This window comes from Sus scrofa, chromosome 4 (genome assembly GCF_054392235.1).
Source record: "Sus scrofa isolate SSC_HxYL_T2T_F1_AM1 chromosome 4, Sscrofa_HxYL_maternal_Yorkshire_Landrace_v2.0, whole genome shotgun sequence".
NCBI classification, from domain to species: Eukaryota; Metazoa; Chordata; class Mammalia; order Artiodactyla; family Suidae; genus Sus; species Sus scrofa.
Window position 1 is genome coordinate 38,067,177 of NC_139386.1, and position 22,109 is coordinate 38,089,285.

Below are 22,109 nucleotides of genomic sequence, written 5' to 3' on the forward strand. Positions count from 1 at the left end.
AGGTAGCTTGTTGTCTCCAAATTCAGTAAGTGTATATTGAATGAATATGAATGGACGACTTCTAAATCTGGTTTTATCATATTTTGTACCCATGTTGAAGATTTGTTTTAGAAACATTAGCATTTCCTAAGTAGTTGCAGGATTCACTCACAAGAATGAGAATGATTAACAGAAAGTGTTTTTACAATTTCTGATTGCCTTGGTTAATTTATTCAACCTATGGAGGAGACCTTTCTTTTCAGTGAATAAAATTATTTTTATGGAAGGCATTTCCTGAAATAATTATTGAATCAGAAGAAAAACCTAACTTTCTTATGATACACAATTTAAAAAGTTTCCCCCAATTATAGAAAAAAGAATGTTTATTTTAAAAAACTTATGAAACAAAAGCATAGAGGAAAGCCACCCCCCAAATCAAATCTTGTTGCCTGGAATCCTAAAATATTTACATGTAACAAATATCTGAGTTTCTTTTGTGTCCCAGGCACAGTGTTTGGTGCTGAGGAATATAGCAGTGCACAAAACAATGCCAGTAGTTTGGTGCCAGTATGTGTATGTGCATGAACATATGCAGATACACCTAAGTTTAAAAGAAAAAAAGGAAAATGGTTTAGGTCTGTGCACATTATTTTGTAACCTACCCTTTTTCCTTTTTTTTCTTTTTGCCTTTTCTAGGGCTGCTCCTGCTGCATGTGGAGGTTCCCAGGCTAGGGATCTAATCGGAGCTGTAGCCGTTGGCCTTCGCCAGAGCCACAGCAATGTGGGATCGGGAGCCGCGTCTGCAGCCTACACCACAGCTCATAGCAACGCCAGACCCTTAACCCACTGAACAAGGCCAGGGATCGAACCCGCAACCTCATGGTTCCTAGTCAGATTCATTAACCACTGTGCCACGACGGGAACTCCCCTTTTTTCTTTCAGTCATATATTAATTTGTTTTAAATCAATGAGTTTTCTACAACATGCCTTTTAGTGGTCAGTTGATATCTCCTTGAATGGATGTTCCATAATTGATTAATAATCTATGTTTAGACATTTATTACTTATCGATTTTGTTATAATTTACAATGAACGCCTGCTTTTTTGTTTCTGGTTATTTATAGAACAATTAAAGATTTAATTCTAACCACTTAGTTTTTTAAACAACTTTTTGTTATGGAAAGTCTCAAAGTTTTGTAAAGAAGAGAAAATACAACTCTATGTATCCATTACCCAGTTTCGGCAATTATTAACTCCTCACATAATTTATTTTATTTAATTTTTTTGTTTTTTAGGGCCACACCTGTGGCATATGAAAGTTTCTAGGCTAGGGGTTGAATCAGAGCTGTAGCCTCTAACCTGCACCAAAGCCACAGCAATGCCAGATCTGAGCCACCTCTGTGACCTACACTACAGCTCGTGGCAATGCCGGATCCTTAACCCACTGAATGATGCCAGGGATCAAACCTGCATCCTCATGGATGTTAGTAGGATTCTTTTCCACTGCAGCAAAACGGGAACTCCCCAATCTTGTATAATTTATAGTCCCATACACACACCCCATTCTTTATTATTTTGAAGTAACCTCAGCTGTCATATTAGGGAATTCTTAAATTTTTTTAAATTTGAAGTATAGTAGATTTATAATATTATGTTACTTTCAGGTGTATAGCAAAGTGACTCAGTTATATATATATGTATGTATATATGTATATATATGTATGTATATATGTATATATATATATTTCAGATTATTTTCCATTATGCATTATTATAGGATACTGAATATAGTTCCCTGTGCTATACAGTAAATCATTGTTGATTATCTGTTTTATGTCTTAGTTTGTTACTGTTATTCCAATACTCCTAGTTTATCCTCTGCTCTCTTTCCTGTTTAGTTACCATAAGTTTGTTCTCTATGTCCATGAATCTATTTCTGTTTCGTATATAGATTCATTTGTATTACTTTTTAAGTTACACGTGTAAGTGATATATTTTTTTATCTTTGTCTGACTTACCAAGTATAATAATCTCTAGGTTCATCCATGCTGCTGCAGGTGGCAATATTTCATTCTTTTTATGGATGGGTAATATTCCATTATGTATATACACCACATTTTCTTAAGCCAGTCATCTGTTGATAGGCACTTGGCTTGTTTGCATGTCTTGGCTTTGGTAACATGTTCATGGTGTTCTTAACTATTTCAGTATGCATTGCTAAAAGATACAAATATTAAACAATGTATCACCATAATATCATTATCTGAGGTATAATTCTAAATGTAAATTATTCTTGAAAATATTAAGGGAAATTTGGATCTAACTAAGACTATTTATTCTATATAGAAGTCTATGTAGAAGAGTTGTTGCCTTCTGAGATCTTGGAAAAAATATTAAATTCTTACATTGAGCAGGAAGCACAAAAGTGAGGTAAATAAGCTTTTAGATGGGTGTAAGGTTAAAGTGGGCATTTAAATGTTGAAGTGTTAGAGAATTTGTAGCTAAAAAAGGAAATAGTAATGTTTAAAAACAATGTGAGAGAAGACTGCTTTTTAATAATAACTGTATTAGCAATGACAGCATTATAGATCATGTTCTTTCCTGTTTTATGAGGTAGAAAACCAGATTGTTTTAGCCACTTATTTCTTGAAAAAGATAATTCTGGAGTGTGCCTCCTAAAGTACAATAATAACCTGTATCCTGATAGTTACATAAGAGAGAGCTATTGGGGGTGACTTGTTCTCCACAAAATTCCCTGGCACCTGGGAGAGTTCTAAAGAGACTCAGTCAAGAATAACTTTTTCTGGACCTGTAATTAAAAGCATGTACTTGTGGTGAAGTTCTAAGGTGTTCAGAACCTCAGTATGTCAAGTACAGATGAGGTTATGCTCATTGCAGGAAAATAGAAAGAATGTATTTTGGGAGTTCCCGTCGTGGCGCAGTGGTTAACGAATCTGACTAGGAACCATGGGGTTGCGGGTTCGTTCCCTGGCCTTGCTCAGTGGGTTGAGGATCTGGCATTGCCGTGAGCTGTGGTGTAGATTGCAGACTTGGCTCGGATCCCGAATTGCTGTGGCTGTGGTGTAGGCCCGCGGCTACAGCTCTGATTTGACCCCTAGCCTGGCAATCTCCATATGCCCCGGGAGCAGCCCTAGAAAAAGGCAAAAAGACCAAAAAAAAAAAAAAAAAAAGAAGGTATTTTGTGTGTGTGTGTATTTTAACTTGGCTTGTAGTTATAAAGTTTTTTTTTGTTTTGTTTTTTTGAAATGATCAGTTTTCATTTAAAACTCCAGAAAGCGAAAGCTGAAATAAAGACAAAAACGGCATAAAACATGAATCATTTACCAAAATAAATCATGTGTTTCTACTTGACAAACACCCCTGAGACCATTTTTTGCCTAAGTTAAATTAGTAGCATTTCACTTATTCCACATGTTGAGAAAATAAGACATGTGAACTAATAGAAAATTCTCTTTAAGTGTTTATTGGATTCATTTGGGGGACCTATGACTTGTTTGTGTAAAGTGAGCCAGATTGTGAGCCTGCTTTAAGAAAACTTTTATAACTCCCAAGGAACTAAGTGTTGCTTAGGTTACCTTTTGGCCTAGTATTAAACAGATTTATTAATATGATGTTGTCTCCATCACTGCATCATGTGTGTGGCTCATCTCAAGCTACTTTGTGCTTCCTTAGCCATGAAGGACATGAAGCAGAAAGCAAAATTGTGAATATTTGTGAAAATTTGAGAGACTGACTTTGTCTGGTAGGGATATACTCTTTTTTTGGCTCATTGTATCTTACTTATGACTTTGCTCTTTTCCCCTGCTTGTTAGCCTCTTCTCATTTTAATTTTTTTGTCTTACCTAATCCATGTCTTCAGCCATTCTTTTGCCAGTGTCTTTAGCTCCTTGTCTCATCAGTGTTCTATGGCATCTGCCTGGCAGAAGACCAAATTCTACTTTCTGCCTTCTCTTTGCCCACTTTGAGACTTTTGAGCAGTGCTGAAGAAAATACAAAACCTCAAAGATTACAATTGGGCTTGAATCTCAACTTCAACAGGCCTCCAGTGCTATCTGTTAATCCTGTTCAACTTCATGAGATTTATTGTTTTGTTTTTGTTCTCCACTCTGGCTATAGTTATATATCTGGAAATCTCAGATTTTAACTTTCTCAGTTACAGCATATGAATATCCCTCCTACTTCATAAAGCAAATAGAAGCCATTATATGAGAACTCCCTCGATTCTTTGCCACCAGCCTACCTATAACTCTGCCTGTCCTTTCCTCCTATTGTAATGAGAGAGGTATCCCCAGCCCTCCAAAGTTAAGGCTGTCTCATCCACAGGTACTTTAGGTATCACTCTTCCAACCTTTTCAGGGACGTGCTTTAGTGGTTATTTCTTCCTGTCTCGTCTTCCTTTCTTTCTTTGCTTTTTAGGGCTGCACTCACAGCATATGGAGGTTCCCAGGCTAGGGGTCTCATCGGAGCTACAGCTGCCAGCCTACACCACAGATGCAGCAATGCCAGATCCCAGACATTTCTGTGACCCACACCACAGCTCACGGCAACGCCGGATACTTAACCCACTGAGTGAGGCTAGGGATCGAACCTGCAACCTCATCGTTCTTATTAGTTGGATTCGTTTTTGCTGCGCCATGATGGGAACTCCCTGTCTCCTGTATTTTTAACTTTTCCGTATTTTTCTAATAGATTCCAAACAATATTTATACTTATGTGAACATTTCTGATGAGTTTTTTGCTTATTTGGCTTTATCTTCTTTCTCAAACTCACGTCTTTAAGCAGTTGTCCTTTCCAGAAACTTCATCTATAGAGTGATCCATAGGTTTTTTTTTTTTTTTTTTTTTTTTTTGGCCAAGCCTGTGGTACATGGAAGTTTCTGGGCCAGAGGGTTAAGTGACAAGGCCGGATCTTTTTTTTTTTTTTTTTTCCTTCCTTTTTATGATTTTAATAATATGGTAAAATATACGTAACATAATTCTGTCATTTTAACCATTTGTAAGTGTCCAGTTCCATGGTATTAATACATTTATAATGTTGCGTAGCCATCACTTCTATATATAACCAAAACGTTTTCATCATCTCAACATAAACTCTGTACTCATTAAACACTAACTACCCAACTCTCTGTCCTCCTAGCACCTTGCAATCTTTTTTTTTTTTTTTTTTTGGTCTTTTTGTCTTTTTAGGGCCGCACCCGCACAGCATATGGAGGTTCCCAGGCTAGGGGTCCAGTCGGAACAGTAGCCACCAGCCTATACCACAGCCATAGCAACATGGGATCAAGCCGTGTCTGTGACCTACACCACAGTTCATGGCAATGCTGGATCCTTAACCCACTGATTGAGGCCAGGGATCGAACCGGCATTCTCATGCATGCTAGTCGGGGGTCACTAACTGCTGAGCCACAATGGGAACTCTTTTTCTTTTATATATAATTATTTTAATTTTTTTCCATTATAGCTGATTTACAATGTCCTGTCAATTTTCTGCTGTATAGCATGGTGACATACATGGATACATTTTTTTTTCTTGCATTATTATGCTCCATCATAAGTGACTAGACATAGTTCCCAGTGCTACACAGCAGGATCTCATTGCTAATCCCTTCTGAAGGCGATAGTCTGCATCTATTAACCCCAAGCTCCCCATCCATCCCACTCCCTCCCCCTCTCCCTTGGCAACCACAAGTCTGTTCTCCAAGTCCCTGATTTTCTTTTCTGTAGAAAGGTTCATTTGTGCCATATATTAGATTCCAGATATAAGTGATATCATAAGGTATTTGTCTTTTTCTTTCTGATTGACCTCACGCCATATGAGAGTCTCTAGTTCCACCCATGTTGCTGCAAATGGCATTATTTTGTTCTTTTTTATGGCTGAGTAGTATTCCATTGTGTATATATACCACATCTTCTTAATCCAATCATCTGTTGATGGACATTTGGGTTGTTTCCATGTCTTGGCTATGGTGAATAGTGCTGCAGTGAACATGCAGGTGCTTGTGTCTTTTTCAAGGAAAGTTTTGTCCGGCTATATGCCCAAGAGTGAGATTGCTAGGTCATATGGTAGTTCTATGTAAAGTTTTCCAAGGTACTTCCATACTGTTCTCCATAGTGGTTGTACCAGCTTACATTCCCAGCAACAGTGCAGGAGGGTTTCCTTTTCTTCACACCCCCTCCAGCATTTGTTCTTTGTGGACTTACTAATGATGGCCATTCTGAGTGGTGTGAGGTGGTATCTTGTGGTAGTTTTGATTTGCATTTCTCTAATAATCAGTGATGTTGAGCATTTTTTCATGTGCTTGTTGACAAGGCTGGATCTTTTGCCCTCTGCACCACAAGAGAATCCCCAGTTGTTATCTCTACTTCTTTACCTTATCCTGATGTCTCAAACCATTGCATTTTGGCGTCTGCCTCTACTATTCCACTAAATTGCTCTTGCTGTGATCACCAGTAATTTTCTTATCACCACATTTAGATACTATTTTTGTAAGTTGAGTTGTACTTTATACACAGTAAAAAGCACTCTTTTGATTTGGCTTTTTTATTTTATTTTTGGCTGCACCTGCAGCATGCAAAAGTTTCCTGGCCAGGGATCAAACCTGCACCACAGCAGTGACCCAAACCACAGCAGTTACAATGCCAGATCCATAACCCACCAGGCAACCAGAGAATTCCAGGTTTGGTTCTTTTGGCTCAGCAATAATGATTTTGAGATTTTTTTCAGTGTCTTAAATGTATTAATAGTTATTTCTGTTTTATTGCTGAGTACTATTCCATTGTATAGATTTACAATAGTTTATTTATCCACCAGGTTGTGGACATTGAATTTTTTGTTTGTTTTTGTTTTTGGTTGTTGTGAATAAGGCTGCTGTGAGTATTTGTTTATAAGTCTTCGGTGGACATGTATTTTCATTCTTATTGGTTAGATACCTAGCAATGGAATTGCTTGGTTGTATAAATTTGGGTCCATAAGTTTATAAGGACCTGCTAACTTGCTTTCTGAAGTGACTATTTCATATTTCATTTTCAACATCAAATGTGAGAGATCTCCTTGTTTCACATTCTCACCAATACTTGTTATTGAAATCTTTTACATTTTAGCCATTTTTTTTCCTGGGTGTGTAATGGTATCTTACTGCAGTTTTATTTTCCATTCCCCCAATAAGTAACTCTGTTGAGCATCTTTTCATGTGCTTATTAAGCATATGTTTGTGTATTTCTGGTGGTGTCTACCTAAATTTTTTTGACCATTTTTATATTTGGGTTTTTTTTGTCTTAATGCATTAAAAGAATTCTTCATATGTATATATATATATATTTTTTTTTTCTTTTGTCTTTTTGTCTTTTTAGAGCTGCACACTCAGCATATGGAGGTTCCCAGACTAGGGATCGAATTGGAGCTGTAGCCACCAGCTACACCGGAGCTGTAGCCATAGCAACTCGGGATCCGAACCATTTCTGTGACCTACTCCACAGCTCATGGCAATGCCAGATCCTTAACCCACTGAGTGAGGCCAGGAGTCGAACCTGCATCCTCATGGATGCTAGTTGGGTTTGTTAATCGCTGAGCCATGATGGGAACTCCTTTTTTTTTTTTTTTGGTCTTTTTGTCTTTTTGGTCTTCATGTATTTTGGATACAAGTCCTGTATCATGTAATTGTATATGGGAATTTCATTCTCTAGAGTTGCTTAGACTTAATAATTCCATATTAGTGCTGTGTGTGTGTGTGCACATGTAAATGTATATATGTATGTATCTGGGATACAAGTGAAGATAGCACCCACAAAAGCAAGGAAAATGATCCACTGCCCAAAGGTAAAATAATCGACAGAATCAGAATCAGAGATGGTACAGATTTTGGAATTATCATACAGGGCCTTTGAAGTTATAGTGACAACTATGTGTCTTGTGAAAGGTAGATAACAGATAGGAAACTTTATCAGAACAATGGAAATTATTACTTTTTTTCAAAGTCAAATAGAAATGCTAGAAATAAAAGATGTGAAATAATTTAAATTGATTGATGCTATTATTTGTCTTCTGTATCCTTACTGATTTTTCTGTAAACTTAATATATCAATTACTGAGAGAGTTGTTTAAATCTCCAACAATTATTTTGAATTTATTTTTTTTCTCTTTTCAATTTCAGTTTTTTTTTTTTTTTTTTTTTTTTTTGTCTTTTGTCTTTTGCTGTTGTTGTTGCTATTTCTTGGGCCGCTCCTGCGGCATATGGAGGTTCCCAGGCTAGGGGTCTAATTGGAGCTGTAGCCACCGGCCTACGCCAGAGCCACAGCAACGCGGGATCCGAGCCGTGTCTGCAACCTACACCACAGCTCAGGGCAACGCCGGATCGTTAACCCACTGAGCAAGGGCAGGGACCGAACCCGCAACCTCATGGTTCCTAGTCGGATTCGTTAACCGCTGCGCCACGACAGGAACTCCCAATTTCAGTTTTTGTTTCATGTTTTATAAGCTTAGATTTAGGGCACTTAACATGTTTAGGGTTGTGGTCTTCTTGATAAATTGACTCTTTTTTTCATTACAAAATATACTCTTTATCCCTGGTAATATTAATTGCTCTACAGTCTTTGCCTAATAATAATACAGCCACTTTAGCTTTTTATGTGTATATATATATATATATATAATATATAATATGTAAAATATATATGCATGTATAATATATGTTTATTTCTTTTTTGTTATATACATTTCTATCCTTCTACTTTTAACATTTTTTTTTGTCTTTGTGTGTGTGTGTGTGTGTGTGTGTGTGTGTGTGTGTGTGTGTGTGTGTGTGTATGTATATTTTTTCTCTTTTTTGGCCACCCAGCAGCATATGGAGTTCCCAAGCTAGGAATCTGATCTGAGCTGAAATTGCTACCTATGCCACAGCTGTGGCAATGCCAGAGCCTTAAACCACTGTGCTGAGCCAGGAATTGAACCTGCGTCCTGGTGTAGCAGAGATGCCGCTGATCCTTTGCACCACAGTGGGAGCTCCTCTTTACATTTAAGATGACTTCAGCATGTAGTTGGGTCTTGTTTTTTATCCAATCTCATGATCTTTCTCTTTTAGTTGGGTGATTTGACTGTATAACTTTAATGTTTTTTCCCAGTTTTTTCCTAGTAGTTGCTCTAGAGATTATAATATGTGTCTTTATTACAGTTGACTACAGATTAACCTAATTCCAATAAAATGTAGTAAATTTGCTTGAATATAGCTCCATTTCCTTTCTCTCCCTTTGTTCTGTTATTATTGTATATATTTTACCTAAATATGTTACAGTTACAACTGTTCAGTAGTGAGATTATTTATTTAAACAGTCTTGTTTTGTAAGATAAATATGTATATTTTATGTTTATGTAAATTTTTTTTTTTTTGTCTTTTTTTTTTTTGTTGTTGTTGTTGTTGCTATTTCTTGGTCTGCTCTCTTGGCATATGGAGGTTCCCAGGCTAGGGGTTGAATTGGAGCTGTAGCCACCGGCCTACGCCAGAGCCACAGCAACGCGGGATCCAAGCCGCGTCTGCAACCTACACCACAGCTTACGGCAACGCCGGATCATTAACCCACTGAGCAAGGGCAGGGACCGAACCTGCAACCTCATGGTTCCTAGTCGGATTCGTTAACCACTGCGCCACGACGGGAACTCCTGTTTATGTAAATATTTACCATTTCCTTTCGCTTAGAAGTACTTAGTTATTTCTTGTAGAGAAGTTCCTCTAGCAACAGATTCTCTTAAGTTTTTGTTTATCTGGAAATGTCCTTATTTTCCTGTAGTTTTTAGAAGGTAGATTTGCTGGATTTAGGATTCTTGGATGATACTATTCTTTTAGCATTTTGAGTATTTCTTTTCACTATCTTCTGATTCCCATGGTGTCTGATGAGAAGTCAGTTTTTAATCGTATTCTTATATTCATAATGAGGCATTTTCTCCTACTGCTTTCAAGACTTTTATCTTTCAGAAGTTTGATAACAATGTGTCTTGATACGGATCTTTCTGTGTTTATCCTACTTGGTATTTGTTCAGCATCTTGGATGTGTAAATTAATGTTTTTCATAAAATTTGGAAAGTTTTCAGTCACTATTTTTTAAAATGATTTTTCTGACCCTTATTTGCTTATTTCCCCTGAGACTCCCATTATGTTTGTGTTGACATTTTGATGTATCACCAATCCCTGAGGCTCTGTTGATTTTTTCCACTGTTTTTTTTTGGGGGGGGGGGCGGGGGGAGGCGCACACACAGTATATGGAAGTTCCCAGGCTAGGGGTCAAATCAGAGCTACAGCTGCTGGCCTACACCACAGCCACAGCCATGACAGTTCTGAGCTGCCTCTGCAAACTGTACCACGGCAACACTGGATCCTTAACCCATTGAATGAGGCGAGGGATCAAACCGGCATCCTCATGGATACTAGTCTGATTGTTTCCACTGCACCACAACAGGAACTCCCTTTTTTCCATTCTTTTTCTCTTTTCATGGGGAAGGTATTTTATTTGCCTATCTTCACGTTTACTGATTCTTGCATCTGTTATCTCAAATATGCTGTCAAGCCCTTCTAATGTATTTACATTGAAGATGTTATATTTTTCACATATAAATTTTACATTTTTATTAGTATTGATTTCTTTATTTGTTGAATTATTTTCATGGTATTTTCCTTAAGTTTTGTGAACATAGTTTCAGTTTTTTGAGTGTATTTATGAAGTAGCTGCTTTGAAGCCTTTATCTGATATATCCAATATCTGGACCTACTGTGAATCATTTTCTGTTGACGACTTTCTTTTCTGTTGATTGCTTTTATTTTATTTTATTGACTGCTTTCTGGAGTATGGGTCACACTTTTGTGTGTGTGTGATTCATCATTTTTTTAATTTAAAACTGGTCATGTAAAATAGTATGTTATACAAATTATGGTTTCTCCCCCTTTCCAAGGCTTTATTTACTTATTTGTATCTCCTTTTATTATTATTATTTTTAGCAATATTTTGTGGTTTTTAGTGTATGTCTTTTACCTCCTTGGTTAAATTTATTTCTAAGTACTTTTCTCCTTTTTATTCTATAAAAAGTGGGATTGTTTTCTTTTTTTTATGTTTATTTTTATTTTTTTAGGGCTGAGAAATTCCTGGGCTAGGGGTCAAATTGGAGTTGCAGCTGTTGGCCCATGCCACAGGCAGAGCAACATCAGATCTAAGCTGTGTCTGTGACCTGTACCGCAGTTCATGGCAATGCCAGATCCTTAACCCAGTGAGTGAGGCCAGGGATTGAACGTGCATTCTCATGTATACCAGCTGGATTCTTAATGTGCTGAGCTACAATGGGAACTTGCAAGATTGTTTTCTTAATTTTATTGTACTATTGGCCATTGTTTTGTTTTGTTTTCTTCCTTTTCCCCTTCTTCCTCCCCCTTTAGAGTTTCTACATTAAAGGTCATGTCATTTCTGAATAGAGATAATTTTATTTCTTTCACAGAAATAAAAAATTTCTTCTTTGCCTTTTATTTCTGTTTCTTGTCTAATTTCTCTGCCTTGGACTTCCAGTACTATGTTGAATAGTAGTGGCAAGAGTGGGCATTCTTGCCTTATTCCTGATCTTTGAGGAAAAGCTTTCGATCTTCTACTGTTTATAGTCTTACGAACTTTTTATTATTTCAAGAAAATTTTTTTTTTTTCTGTTTGTAGTTTGTTGGGTGTTTTTATCATGAAAGGGTGTTGAATTTTTGTGAAGTGCTTTTATTGTGTCACTTGAGATGATCCTGTGGTTTTTGTCTTTTTTTTTTTTTTTATTGAGGATTTTCATTTGTTGAACCATTCTTACTATTCCAGGTACCCATTCAGTTTGGTCCTGGTGTATAATCCTTTTAATGTGCTGTTGAATTTGGTTTGTGAGTGTTGAGTATTTTTGTATCAATATTCATTAGGGATATTGGTCTTTAGTTTTTTTTTTTTTTTTCTTCCTTCTTCTTCATGTTGTGTCCTTGTATGCTTTTGGTATCAAAATAATGGTGGCCACAGAGAATGAGTTTGGAAGTCTTCCTTCTCTTCAGTTCTTTGGAAGAGTTTGATGAATATTGGTGTTAATTCTTCCTTAAATGTTTGGTGCAATTCTCCAGTGAAGCCATCTAGTTCTGGATTTTTCTTTGTTGAGAAGTTTTTGATTATTCCTTTAATTTCTTTACTAGTTATAGGTCTGTTCAGATTTTTTATTTCTTCATGATTCTGTCTTGGAAGGTTGTATCTTTCTAATAATTTATCCATTTCTTCCAAGTTTGTTGTTCGCAGAACTCTTTTATGATAGTTTTTATTTCTGTGACTTCAGTTTAAATGTCTTCTTTGATTTCTGATTTTAGTTATTGAATCTTTTTTTTTTTTATTCTTAGTCTAGTTAAGGGTTTGTTAATTTTGTCAATCCTCTCAAAAAACCAACTGTTGGTTTTGGGCTACTGTAATGAAATATCAAGACTAGGTAGCTTATAAATAAGAAAAATTTATTTCTTACTGTTCTGGAAGGTGGGAAGCTGAAGATTAAGGTGCTAGCCTGGTCAGATTCAGGTGGAAAGTTGCTTATAGCTGCCATCTTCTCACTATGTCCTCACATGGTGGAAGGGAATAGGGCTTTCTCTGGAGCTTTCTTTATAAGGCACTGATCCCATTCATGAAGGCTACACCGTCATGACTCAAGCATCCCTCAAAGGCCCCACCTTTTAATACCATATCATTGGGAGTTTGGATTTCACCAAATATACAGTTTTTAGGGGACACAAATATTCAAACCATGACAGCTTTGTTGATTAAGTTTTTTTTTCAATTCTTTATTTTATTTATCTCTGTTCTAGTCTTTATCATTTCCTTCTTTCTGTGACCTTTGGGCTTAGTTTGTTTTCCTAGTCTCTTGAGTTGTCAAGTTAGGTTGTTGCTTTGAGATCTTTTTTAAATCCAAGTGTTTACTGCTATAAACTGACCTCTTAGTGCTGCTTTTGCTGCATCCCGTAAGTTTTGGTATGTTGTGTTTTTGTTTTCATTTGTCTCCAAATATTTTCTTAGTTCCCTTGTGATTTCTTCCTTGACGACTATGTCTGTTTAAGAATGTTGTTTAATGTCTACGTATTTTTGGATTTTCCTGTTATCCTTTTGCTATTGATTTCTAGTTGCATTCTGTTATGTTTAGAGAAGATACTTTATGTGATTACAATCTTCTGAAATTTTTAAGATTAGTTTTGTGGCCCAAAATATGTTCTCTTTTGGAGGGTGTTCCTGTTCCATGTGCACTTGAGAAGAAAGTGTATTCTGTTGTTGTTGAGTGGAGGAAAAGTTTTTTTTTCTATATTTACATGTATTTTTACCAGCTGTTTTTCTGTATCCTTTTGTATATATTTATATTTCCTTTTGGTATCACTTTCCTAAACCCTGAGGCACTATTTATAATCATTCATTGTGAAAGTCTGCTCATAATGAATTCTTTCACCTTTTTTTTTTGTTTGTTTGTTTCAAAAATTTTTACTTACTCTGTACTTTTTGAGGGATATTTCTGTTAAATATAGAATTTTATGTTGATTTTTGTTTTTTTCATCACTTTTAAGGAGTCATTGTGTTTCGGTTTGCTTAGTGTCTGACCGGAAGACTTACATTCATTCTAGAAGACTACATTCATCCTTTTTTTTTTTTTTTTTTTTAAGTTCCCAGGCTAGGGATAGAATTGGAGCTGCAGCTGCCAGCCTGTGCCACAGCCACAGCAAGGATCTGAGCAGTGTCTGTGACCTACCCCACAGCTTGAGGCAATGCAAGATCCTTAACTAAATGAGCAAGGCCAAGGATTAAACCCAAATCCTTACAATACTAGTCAGGTTCTTAACCCACTGAGCTACAAGAAGAACTCCATTCATCCTTGTTTTTATTCTTATTTACATGTTTCCCCCCCCCCCCCCATGACTGCTTTTAGTATTCTCTTTTAACTGGTGAACTTCTTATTGGTGGCAGTTTGATTATAATACATATGGTTTGTTGTGTGTATTTGTTTATATTGATCTTTTCATATTTGTTGAGTTACTTGCGTCTGTGGTTTTGTTGTTTTTATAAAAGTTTGAAAACGTTTGGCTACTATCTCCCGCATGTCTCTTTTCTCTATATAAATCTGTGTATATTTATTTATCTGTATTTATCTATCTTTCATTTCCATGTGGGGCTCAGTTTTTTCCTTCTTTGGCTGCCCAGCAGCATATGGAGTTCCTGAGCCAGGGATCACACCTGAGCTGCAATTGCTACCTACACTGCAGCTGTGGCAACACTAGATCCTTAACCCTTCTGCTGGGGTGGGAATTGAACCTAACATTCCAGAGGCACCACTGATCCCATTGTGCTACAGCGGGAACTCCAGGCTTTTTCTTTTCTCCTTTTTTTAAAAACATTTTTTCTTTTTTCTTTTTCTTTTTTTTTTCTTTTCCTGAGTTCAAAGTTTTCAGCTGATATTTTGGCTGAAATCTAAATATTTGGTTAAATACTCTGTACGTGGAATTGTGGAAAAAGAGGATCTCTCATCTGTTACTGGTAGGAGATTAAATTAGTATAAGCCCTGTGGAGGCCAATTTGCTAATATCTATAAACATACATATATATTAATTAGCAGAACAGTTAAAGTAAGTAAAATATACCATAATCAATCAACAATTTAAATAATTATTATATAGTTATTATAATAATTATTTTATTATTATATTACATTAAATTTACATCATGACATATGTTTATAGTATATATACTTACTTATCAGTATATTTTCTTCTCTGTGTGTGTGTGAGTGCATATCCTCTTGACCTCACTGTTTTGCATCTGTGATTTTATCTTAAAGATATACTAGTATATGTGTGAGTTGACTTATGTATAAGATTATTGATTACAGTGTTGTTTATAATTATCAAAAGGGAACCTAGGTATCCAGAAGTAAGGGATTGACGAGTAAGAGATACTATATTGAAGTAGAATAGGATGAAAGGAGTTTCCCTGTGACTCAGTGGGTTAAAAACCTGACATAGTCTCCATGAGGATGTAGGTTTGATTCTTGGCCTTACCACATGGGTTAAGGATGCAGCATTGCCATAAGCTGTAGCGTAGGTCACAGAGGTGGCTTGGATCTGGTGTTGCTGTGGTTGTGGCATAGGCTGGCAGCTTCAGCTCCAATTTGACCCCTAGCCTGGGAACTTCCATATGTCACAGGTGTGGCAGTAAAAAGAAAAAAAGAATAGGATGTAGGTGTAGAAAAGAAAAGAGTGAGGATGCTTTCTATGTACTTAGAGCGAGGCAACCTCCAACACAGATTTTATGTTGTGGAATAAAAACATCAAAGTATATAACAGTGTGGATGAAAAGAGTGTGTGTGTAATGTTATGTTGTATATTAAAAAAGGGGAGAAATAAAAATATGTATTCATACTTGTATAAAGTTTTCTCAAGAAGCTAAAAAAGTGCTTATTCTTTGAGATATTTCTGGAAAGATTAAGAACAAGGGTGGAAGAATACTATATACTGTATATTTTCTTACTCTGATTTTGAACCATCTGAATATATTGCCTCTTAAAAATAAAAAAAAAATTATAAAAGATTTTAAGGAAAAACTTTTTCTGTTTTTTTCTTCATCAGTAAGCTAAAAAAGCTGAGTGAAGACAGCTTGACTAAGCAGCCTGAAGAAGTTTTTGATGTATTAGAGAAACTGGGAGAAGGGTAAGTACAAAAAATATGAAAATAGCATTAGATAAGGACAAAACAATCATAAAATACCATTTAGTCTTTCACTAGACTATATTTGGTTGAATTGAGTAGTAAAAGTATAAGAGGGAATGTACCTGAACATAGTAAAGGCCATATATAACAAATCCTCAGCTAGCATTGTACTCCATGGTGAAAAGACGAAAGCTTTTCCTCTGAGATCAGAAACAAGACATGGTAGTTCCTGCTGTGGCACAGTAGGTTAAGGGTCGGTGTTGCCTCTGCAGCAGCTAAGGTCACTGCTGACCTGTGGGTTTGATCCCTGGCCTGGTGAAGTGGGTTAAGGATCTGGCATTGCTGCAGTTGTAGCATAGGTCACAGCTGCAGCTTGGATTCCATCTCAGGTTCAGGAGCTCCATATGCTGTGGGTAAGGCCGAAAAAAATCCACCAGGAGTAAGACATGGATGTCCCCTCCTCTACTTTTATTCTATGTAATACTAGATGTCCCAGCCAGAGCAGTTAGGCAAGAAAATGAAATTAAAAGTATCCAAATTCGAAAGGAAGAAGTAAAACTGTCTCTCTTTTTGGTGACATGATATTACATAGGGAAAACCTCAAAGATTCCACCAAAAAACTGTTGTAATTAATATAAATTCAGTAAAGTTACAGGATATAAAATTAGTTTTGTTTCTATATTTTAGTAAACTATTGGAAATAGAAATTTAGAAAACAGTTTCATTTATGATCATATCAAAAAGAATAAAATACTGGAGTTCTCATTGTGGCACAATGGAGAGGAATCTGACTAGTATCCATGAGGATGCAGGTTCGATCCCTGGCCTTGCTCAGTGGATTAAGGATCCGGCGTTGCCGTGAGCTGTGGTGTAGGTTGCAGATGTGGCTCGAATCCCACATTGCTGTGACTGTGATGTAGGGTGGCAGCTACAGCTCCAATTCAACTCCTAGCCTGGGAACTTCCATATGCTGCAGGTGCAGCCCTAAAAAGACAAAAAAATAAAAAAATAAAAAAGATATATGTATATGTATAACTGATTCACTTTGCTGTACACCTGAAACTAACACAACATTGTAAATCAACTATAAGCCAGTATAAAAATAAAAATTAAATAAAATACAAAACAAAATTTCTGAGGGAAAGCTATTAAAAATGTCAGAGGAATCTAATAAAAGTATATTCATATGGGAGATTTCAATATATTTTTTTCTGAATTGGGCAGAATAACAGGAAAAAAGAGGACATAGATTAAATATTATAATCAACAAACTTGATGATGTATGTATTTATACATATACAAGTATTCTTACATTCCTCCTTTTTTGGGGCTTGTTCATGGACCATTGATTTAAAAAAATGGAAAAAGAAAAAGCCCCAGGAAGTTTTAACCAAAAGAGATTTTGCAGATTACATTTCTAATTATAGTCTACTAAAATTAGAAATAAATAATTAAAATATGATAAGACCCACACTTAATGAAAATTAGAAAACATAATCTGAAGTAACTATGGAATAAAGAGGAAATTATAAATTATCTAGAAAACAATGAAATAGCAAATCATCCTAATTTTTATGAAATTCAGCAAAGCTGTAATTAGGTGATAATATTTAAATTCTTGCAGTAGTAAAGAAGAAAGACCAAAAAAGGAAAGAAAGAAATAAGAAAGAATGAATTTAGTGCTTAAAGATCTTACCAAAATAATACAGTGTACCAGAAGAAACTAGGAATAGAGAATTCATGAAGGGAAAAGCTGAACTTAATAGAAATAAAAAATTAGAAATGATAAATATGTATAAAAGTTACTTCTTTGAACAGATCAATAAAATAGTTAAACCTAGTTTGATTTGACTAAAGAAAAAAGAGCAAAAATTGTAGAGGATTTGGAATAGGAAAGAAGATTTAGCCAATGATAGAGAAATGTTTTGAAGAATTGAGGGGAGTTGGGATCAAGATGGTGGAGGAGTAAGATGTGGTGCTCACCTTCTCCCACAAACACATAAAAAAACCTTATCTACATGTAGAACGATTTACACAGAACACTTAGTCAACGCTGGCAGAAGACCTTAAATCTCCAAAAAGGGCAAGAAACCCTCTACATAACTGGGTAGAACAAAAGGAAAAAAAAAGAAGAGGAAAAAAAAGGAATCAGGATGGGACTGGCACTCCTGAGAGGAAGCTGTGAAAGAGGAAAGGAACCCTCCACCCTGGGAGGCCACCTAACTGACAGGGAGATCAACTGAGTAGGGGGGACCTCAAAGCCTCAGAGAACAGCGCAGCAGCTAGACTGAGGAGGGCAAAGCAGAGAGAGAGTGCCACACAAACCTTTGCTGTCACTGCCCCCAGACACGACAGTCTGAGATGGTTGGGCAGAGGCTGGGTGCTGAGACTGAGGCTCTGGAGGACAGTTCCAGGTGGGAGGACTAGGGATTTCTGTGTGGAGACAGCCTGAGGGGCTAGGGAGTGGTGCACCATGGGCTGGAGAGTGGAGCACCACAGCCAAAGAAACCCAGGAGGAGGCCTGGGCCTGCAGAACAAGGTGCCACTGTTGGGGAGAGCGAGAGGAGAAGGGGTAGGACTGCCATAGGAATATCTTTCTCTGTGCAGGTGCAGGCTCTTGGGTGGTCAAGTGCCTCTTGTGTGGGGTATGGGCCATGGGGGAAAACGACCATAGCAATTTCGGACTCTAGAGGTGGGTGCAGCCTGACACCACTGCATGTCTGTGAAAGGGCACCACCTGTGGCCCCAGTCATCTCTGGGGTCAGTGTAGAGGAGGGCACTGCAACTGAGTGCCATCCTTTATGCTGTCACTCCCCTGGGAACACACACTACCAAATGCTTTGGGTGCCACCTATACCTGCCTGAGGGTCACTGCCACTTCCCATGGCCCTGCAACCAGGAACAGTGTGTGTCACCTCCCCAGGGATCCTCACCACTGACAACAAGGGTCCAGAAACCAGGCACTGACTATTAGCCCTGCCCATTGCCTCCATCTTCCTGGAAGCACACACAGACTATATACCAGCATACCCCCTCTCAAGGGGATAACAGCCTGCACACACTGAGGAGAGTGACAGCAAGCATCTGCATCAAAAGCAGCCCTCATACCAAATAAAAATAGTAAGCCATCACAAACTACCCTGGGGTGCTCTCACATATAAGAGCACCTGCAAAACTACAGTAGTTGTTTTTCCCTAAGCTCACAGAATAAGAAAAATATAAGCAAAATGAAGAAGCTCAGGAACCATTTCCAGTTAAAAGAACAGAAGAATTCTCCTGAAGGAGCAAATAATGTAACAGACTGCTGCAGTCTAATAGACACTGAGTTAAAAAAGGAGATAGTGAAAATACTGATGGAATTAAGAGCAAATATGAACAGTAATGCAGATTACTTTAGAAAGGAACTAGAAAAAGATGAGACAAGAAAAATTAGAAAATTCGTTTGCAGAGATGTAAGCTGAGTTGAAGGCACTGAAGAGCAGAATGAATAATGCAGAGAAATGAATAAGTGACTTGGAAGATAGAATAATGGAAATCACCCAATCATCACAGCAGACAGAAAACCAAATGAAAAAACATGAAAGCAATATAAGAGATCTATGGGATAATTATAAAATCGGCCAGTCTACGCATAATAGGGATTCCAGAAGGTGAGGAAAAGAAAAGGGGATTGAAAATATATTTGAAGAATTATGTCTGAAAACTCTCCAGATCTAAAGGAAACAGGTATCAAGATACAGGAAGCACAGAGGGCCCAAACAAATTGAACCCAAACAGGCCCACACCAAAACATATAATAAAAATGGCAAAAGTTAAAGATAAGAAGAGGATTCTAATGGCAGCAAAGTAAATTAGAAGGAACCCCATAAGGCTATCAGCTGATTTCTCTACAGAAACACTATAGGCCAGAAGAGGTTGTCAAGATATATTCAAAGTTCTCAAAGGGAAAAATTTGCCCCCTAGAATACCCAGTAAGAATATCATTTAAAGTAGAAGGGGAGGAGTTCCCATCATGGCTCAGAGGTTAGCAAACCTGACTATCATCTATGAGGATGTGGGTTCGATCCCTGGCCTTGCTCAGTGGATTAAGGATCTGGCATTTCCATGAGCTGTGGTGTAGGTTGCAGACATAGCTGAGATCCTGCGTTGCTGTTGCCTGTTGTAGGCCAGTGGCTACAGTTCTGATTGGACCCCTAGCCTGGGAACCTTCATATGCCACAAGTAAGGCCCTAAAAAGACAAAAAGGCCAAAAAATAAAAAATAAAATAAAATAGAAGGGGAAATAAAGAATTTCTGCAACAAACAAAAGCTAAAGGAATACAGCAATAATAAACGCATTTTAAGAGAAATACCAAAAGATCTCTAAAGAGGAAAGAAGTAAGAAGAAGTAGAATGGAAGAAATTACAGTTGGTAAGTAATCACTTAAATAAGCCAGTATATAGATTTAAAAATAAAAAAATAACCTATTTGTAAATGTGATGATAAACACAAGGAATAGCAAAAGGATAGACCTGAAGATGTAACAAAAGGACATCAAAATCATAAAATGTGGGGAGGAGGTCCCGTCGTGGCTCAGTGGTTAACAAATCCGACTAGGAACCATGAGGTTGCGGGTTCGGTCCCTGCCCTTGCTCAGTGGGTTAATGATCCGGCGTTGCCGTGAGCTGTGGTGTAGGTTGCAGACGCGGCTCGGATCCTGTGTTGCTGTGGCTCTGGCGTAGGCCGGTGGCTACAGCTCCGATTCAACCCCTAGCCTGGGAACCTCCATATGCCGCGGGAGCGGCCGAAGATATAGCAACAACAACAACAAAAGACAAAAAAAAAAAAAAAAAAAAAAAAAGACAAAAGACAAAAAAAAAAAAAAATAAAATAAAATGTGGGGAAGGAAAGTAAGAAAATCTAGATTCTTTTTTTTTTTTTTAAAGAATATGTTTGAACCTCTATGACTATCAGACTAAAGCAAGCAGATGTAACATACTTGAAGGGGTTAACATACTTGAAAAACAGGGCAACCACAAATCAAAACCAAACAATACATTTACAAAAACCAAAATGAAGATACAAGCGTAAAAGGAAATCATCCAGCCAAAAAAAGAAAGGAACAAAGGAGAAACAGGAAACTCAAAAACAAGGTTTAAAATGGCAGTAAATACTCTTTATCAATAATTACTTTAAATGTCAATGCTCTAATCAAAAGATGTAGAGTGGTAGACTGCATAAAAAAACAAGAGCCTACGATACGCTACCTACAAGAGACTCACCTTAGGGCACAGGACACATATAAATTGAAAGTGAGGAGATGGAAAAAGATAATTTATGCAAATGAAAAAGACAGGAAACATCTACTGTGTTTAAATAGATGTTAAAACAAAGGTCATAAAGAAAGATGAAGATGGTCACTAATGATAAAAGGGTCATTTCAAGAATAGGATATTACACTCGTCAATATATATGCCCCTAATATAGGAGTACCTGGATACACAGAGCAAATACTAACAGACATAAAAGGAGAAATTCGTGGGAATACAATAATAGTAGGAGATTTAACACTCCATTCACGTCAATGGACAGATCCTTTAGAGAGAAAATCAGTAAGGCAACAGAGACCATAAATAACACAATAGAACAGTTAGACTTAATTTATATTTTTAGGACATCACATCCAAACAAACCATAATATAACAATGAAATATTAGAAAAGGTATATAAAAATATAATACCTTTTAAAATCACCCCCTTCCCCCAAGATGAAATACCTAGGAATAAACCTCACCAAGTAGGTGAAAGAGTTATATGCTGACAACTATAAAACGTTAATCAAAGAAATTAAAGAGGACTCAAAGAAATAGAAGGATATTCCATGCTCCTGGGTTGGAAGAATTAATATTGTAAAAATGGCCATACTACCCAAAGCAGTCTACAGATTCAATGTAATCCCTGTCAAATTACTCATGACATTTTTCACAGAACAAGAACAAACAATCCAAAAATTTATATGCAACCACAAAAGACCCAGAATTGCCAAAGCAATCCTGAGGAATAAAAACCAAGCAGGAGGCATAAGTCTCCCAGACTTCAGACAATATTACAGAGCTACAGTAATCAAGACAGTGTGATACTGTTACAAAAACAAACATACAGACCAAGGACAGACCGATGGAACAGAAGAGAAAACCCAGAAATAAACCTGGACTGCTATGGTCAGTTAATCTTCACCAAAGGAGGCATTCTTAAAATAAACTCAAAATGGCAGAAAGACCTAAATATAAGACAAGACACCATCAAATTCCTAAAAGAGAACATTGGCAAAACATGCTCTGACATCAACCATAGAAATGTTTTCTTAGGTCAGCCTCCCAAGGCAGTAGAAATAAAATAAAAAATAAACCATGAGA

The 22,109-nt window shown here is 36.9% G+C and overlaps 1 protein-coding gene across 1 annotated transcript in view; it reads left to right on the forward strand.

Annotated features, from left to right (window-relative positions):
* The window catches only part of STK3 (serine/threonine kinase 3), a 295,227-nt gene that overhangs the window by 32,829 nt on the left and 240,289 nt on the right, over window positions 1-22,109 (forward strand). The window contains exon 2 of the mRNA XM_005655350.4: window positions 15,633-15,713. Coding sequence (XP_005655407.3) covers window positions 15,633-15,713 — 81 coding nt within the window. The remainder of the gene's footprint in view (window positions 1-15,632; window positions 15,714-22,109) is intronic.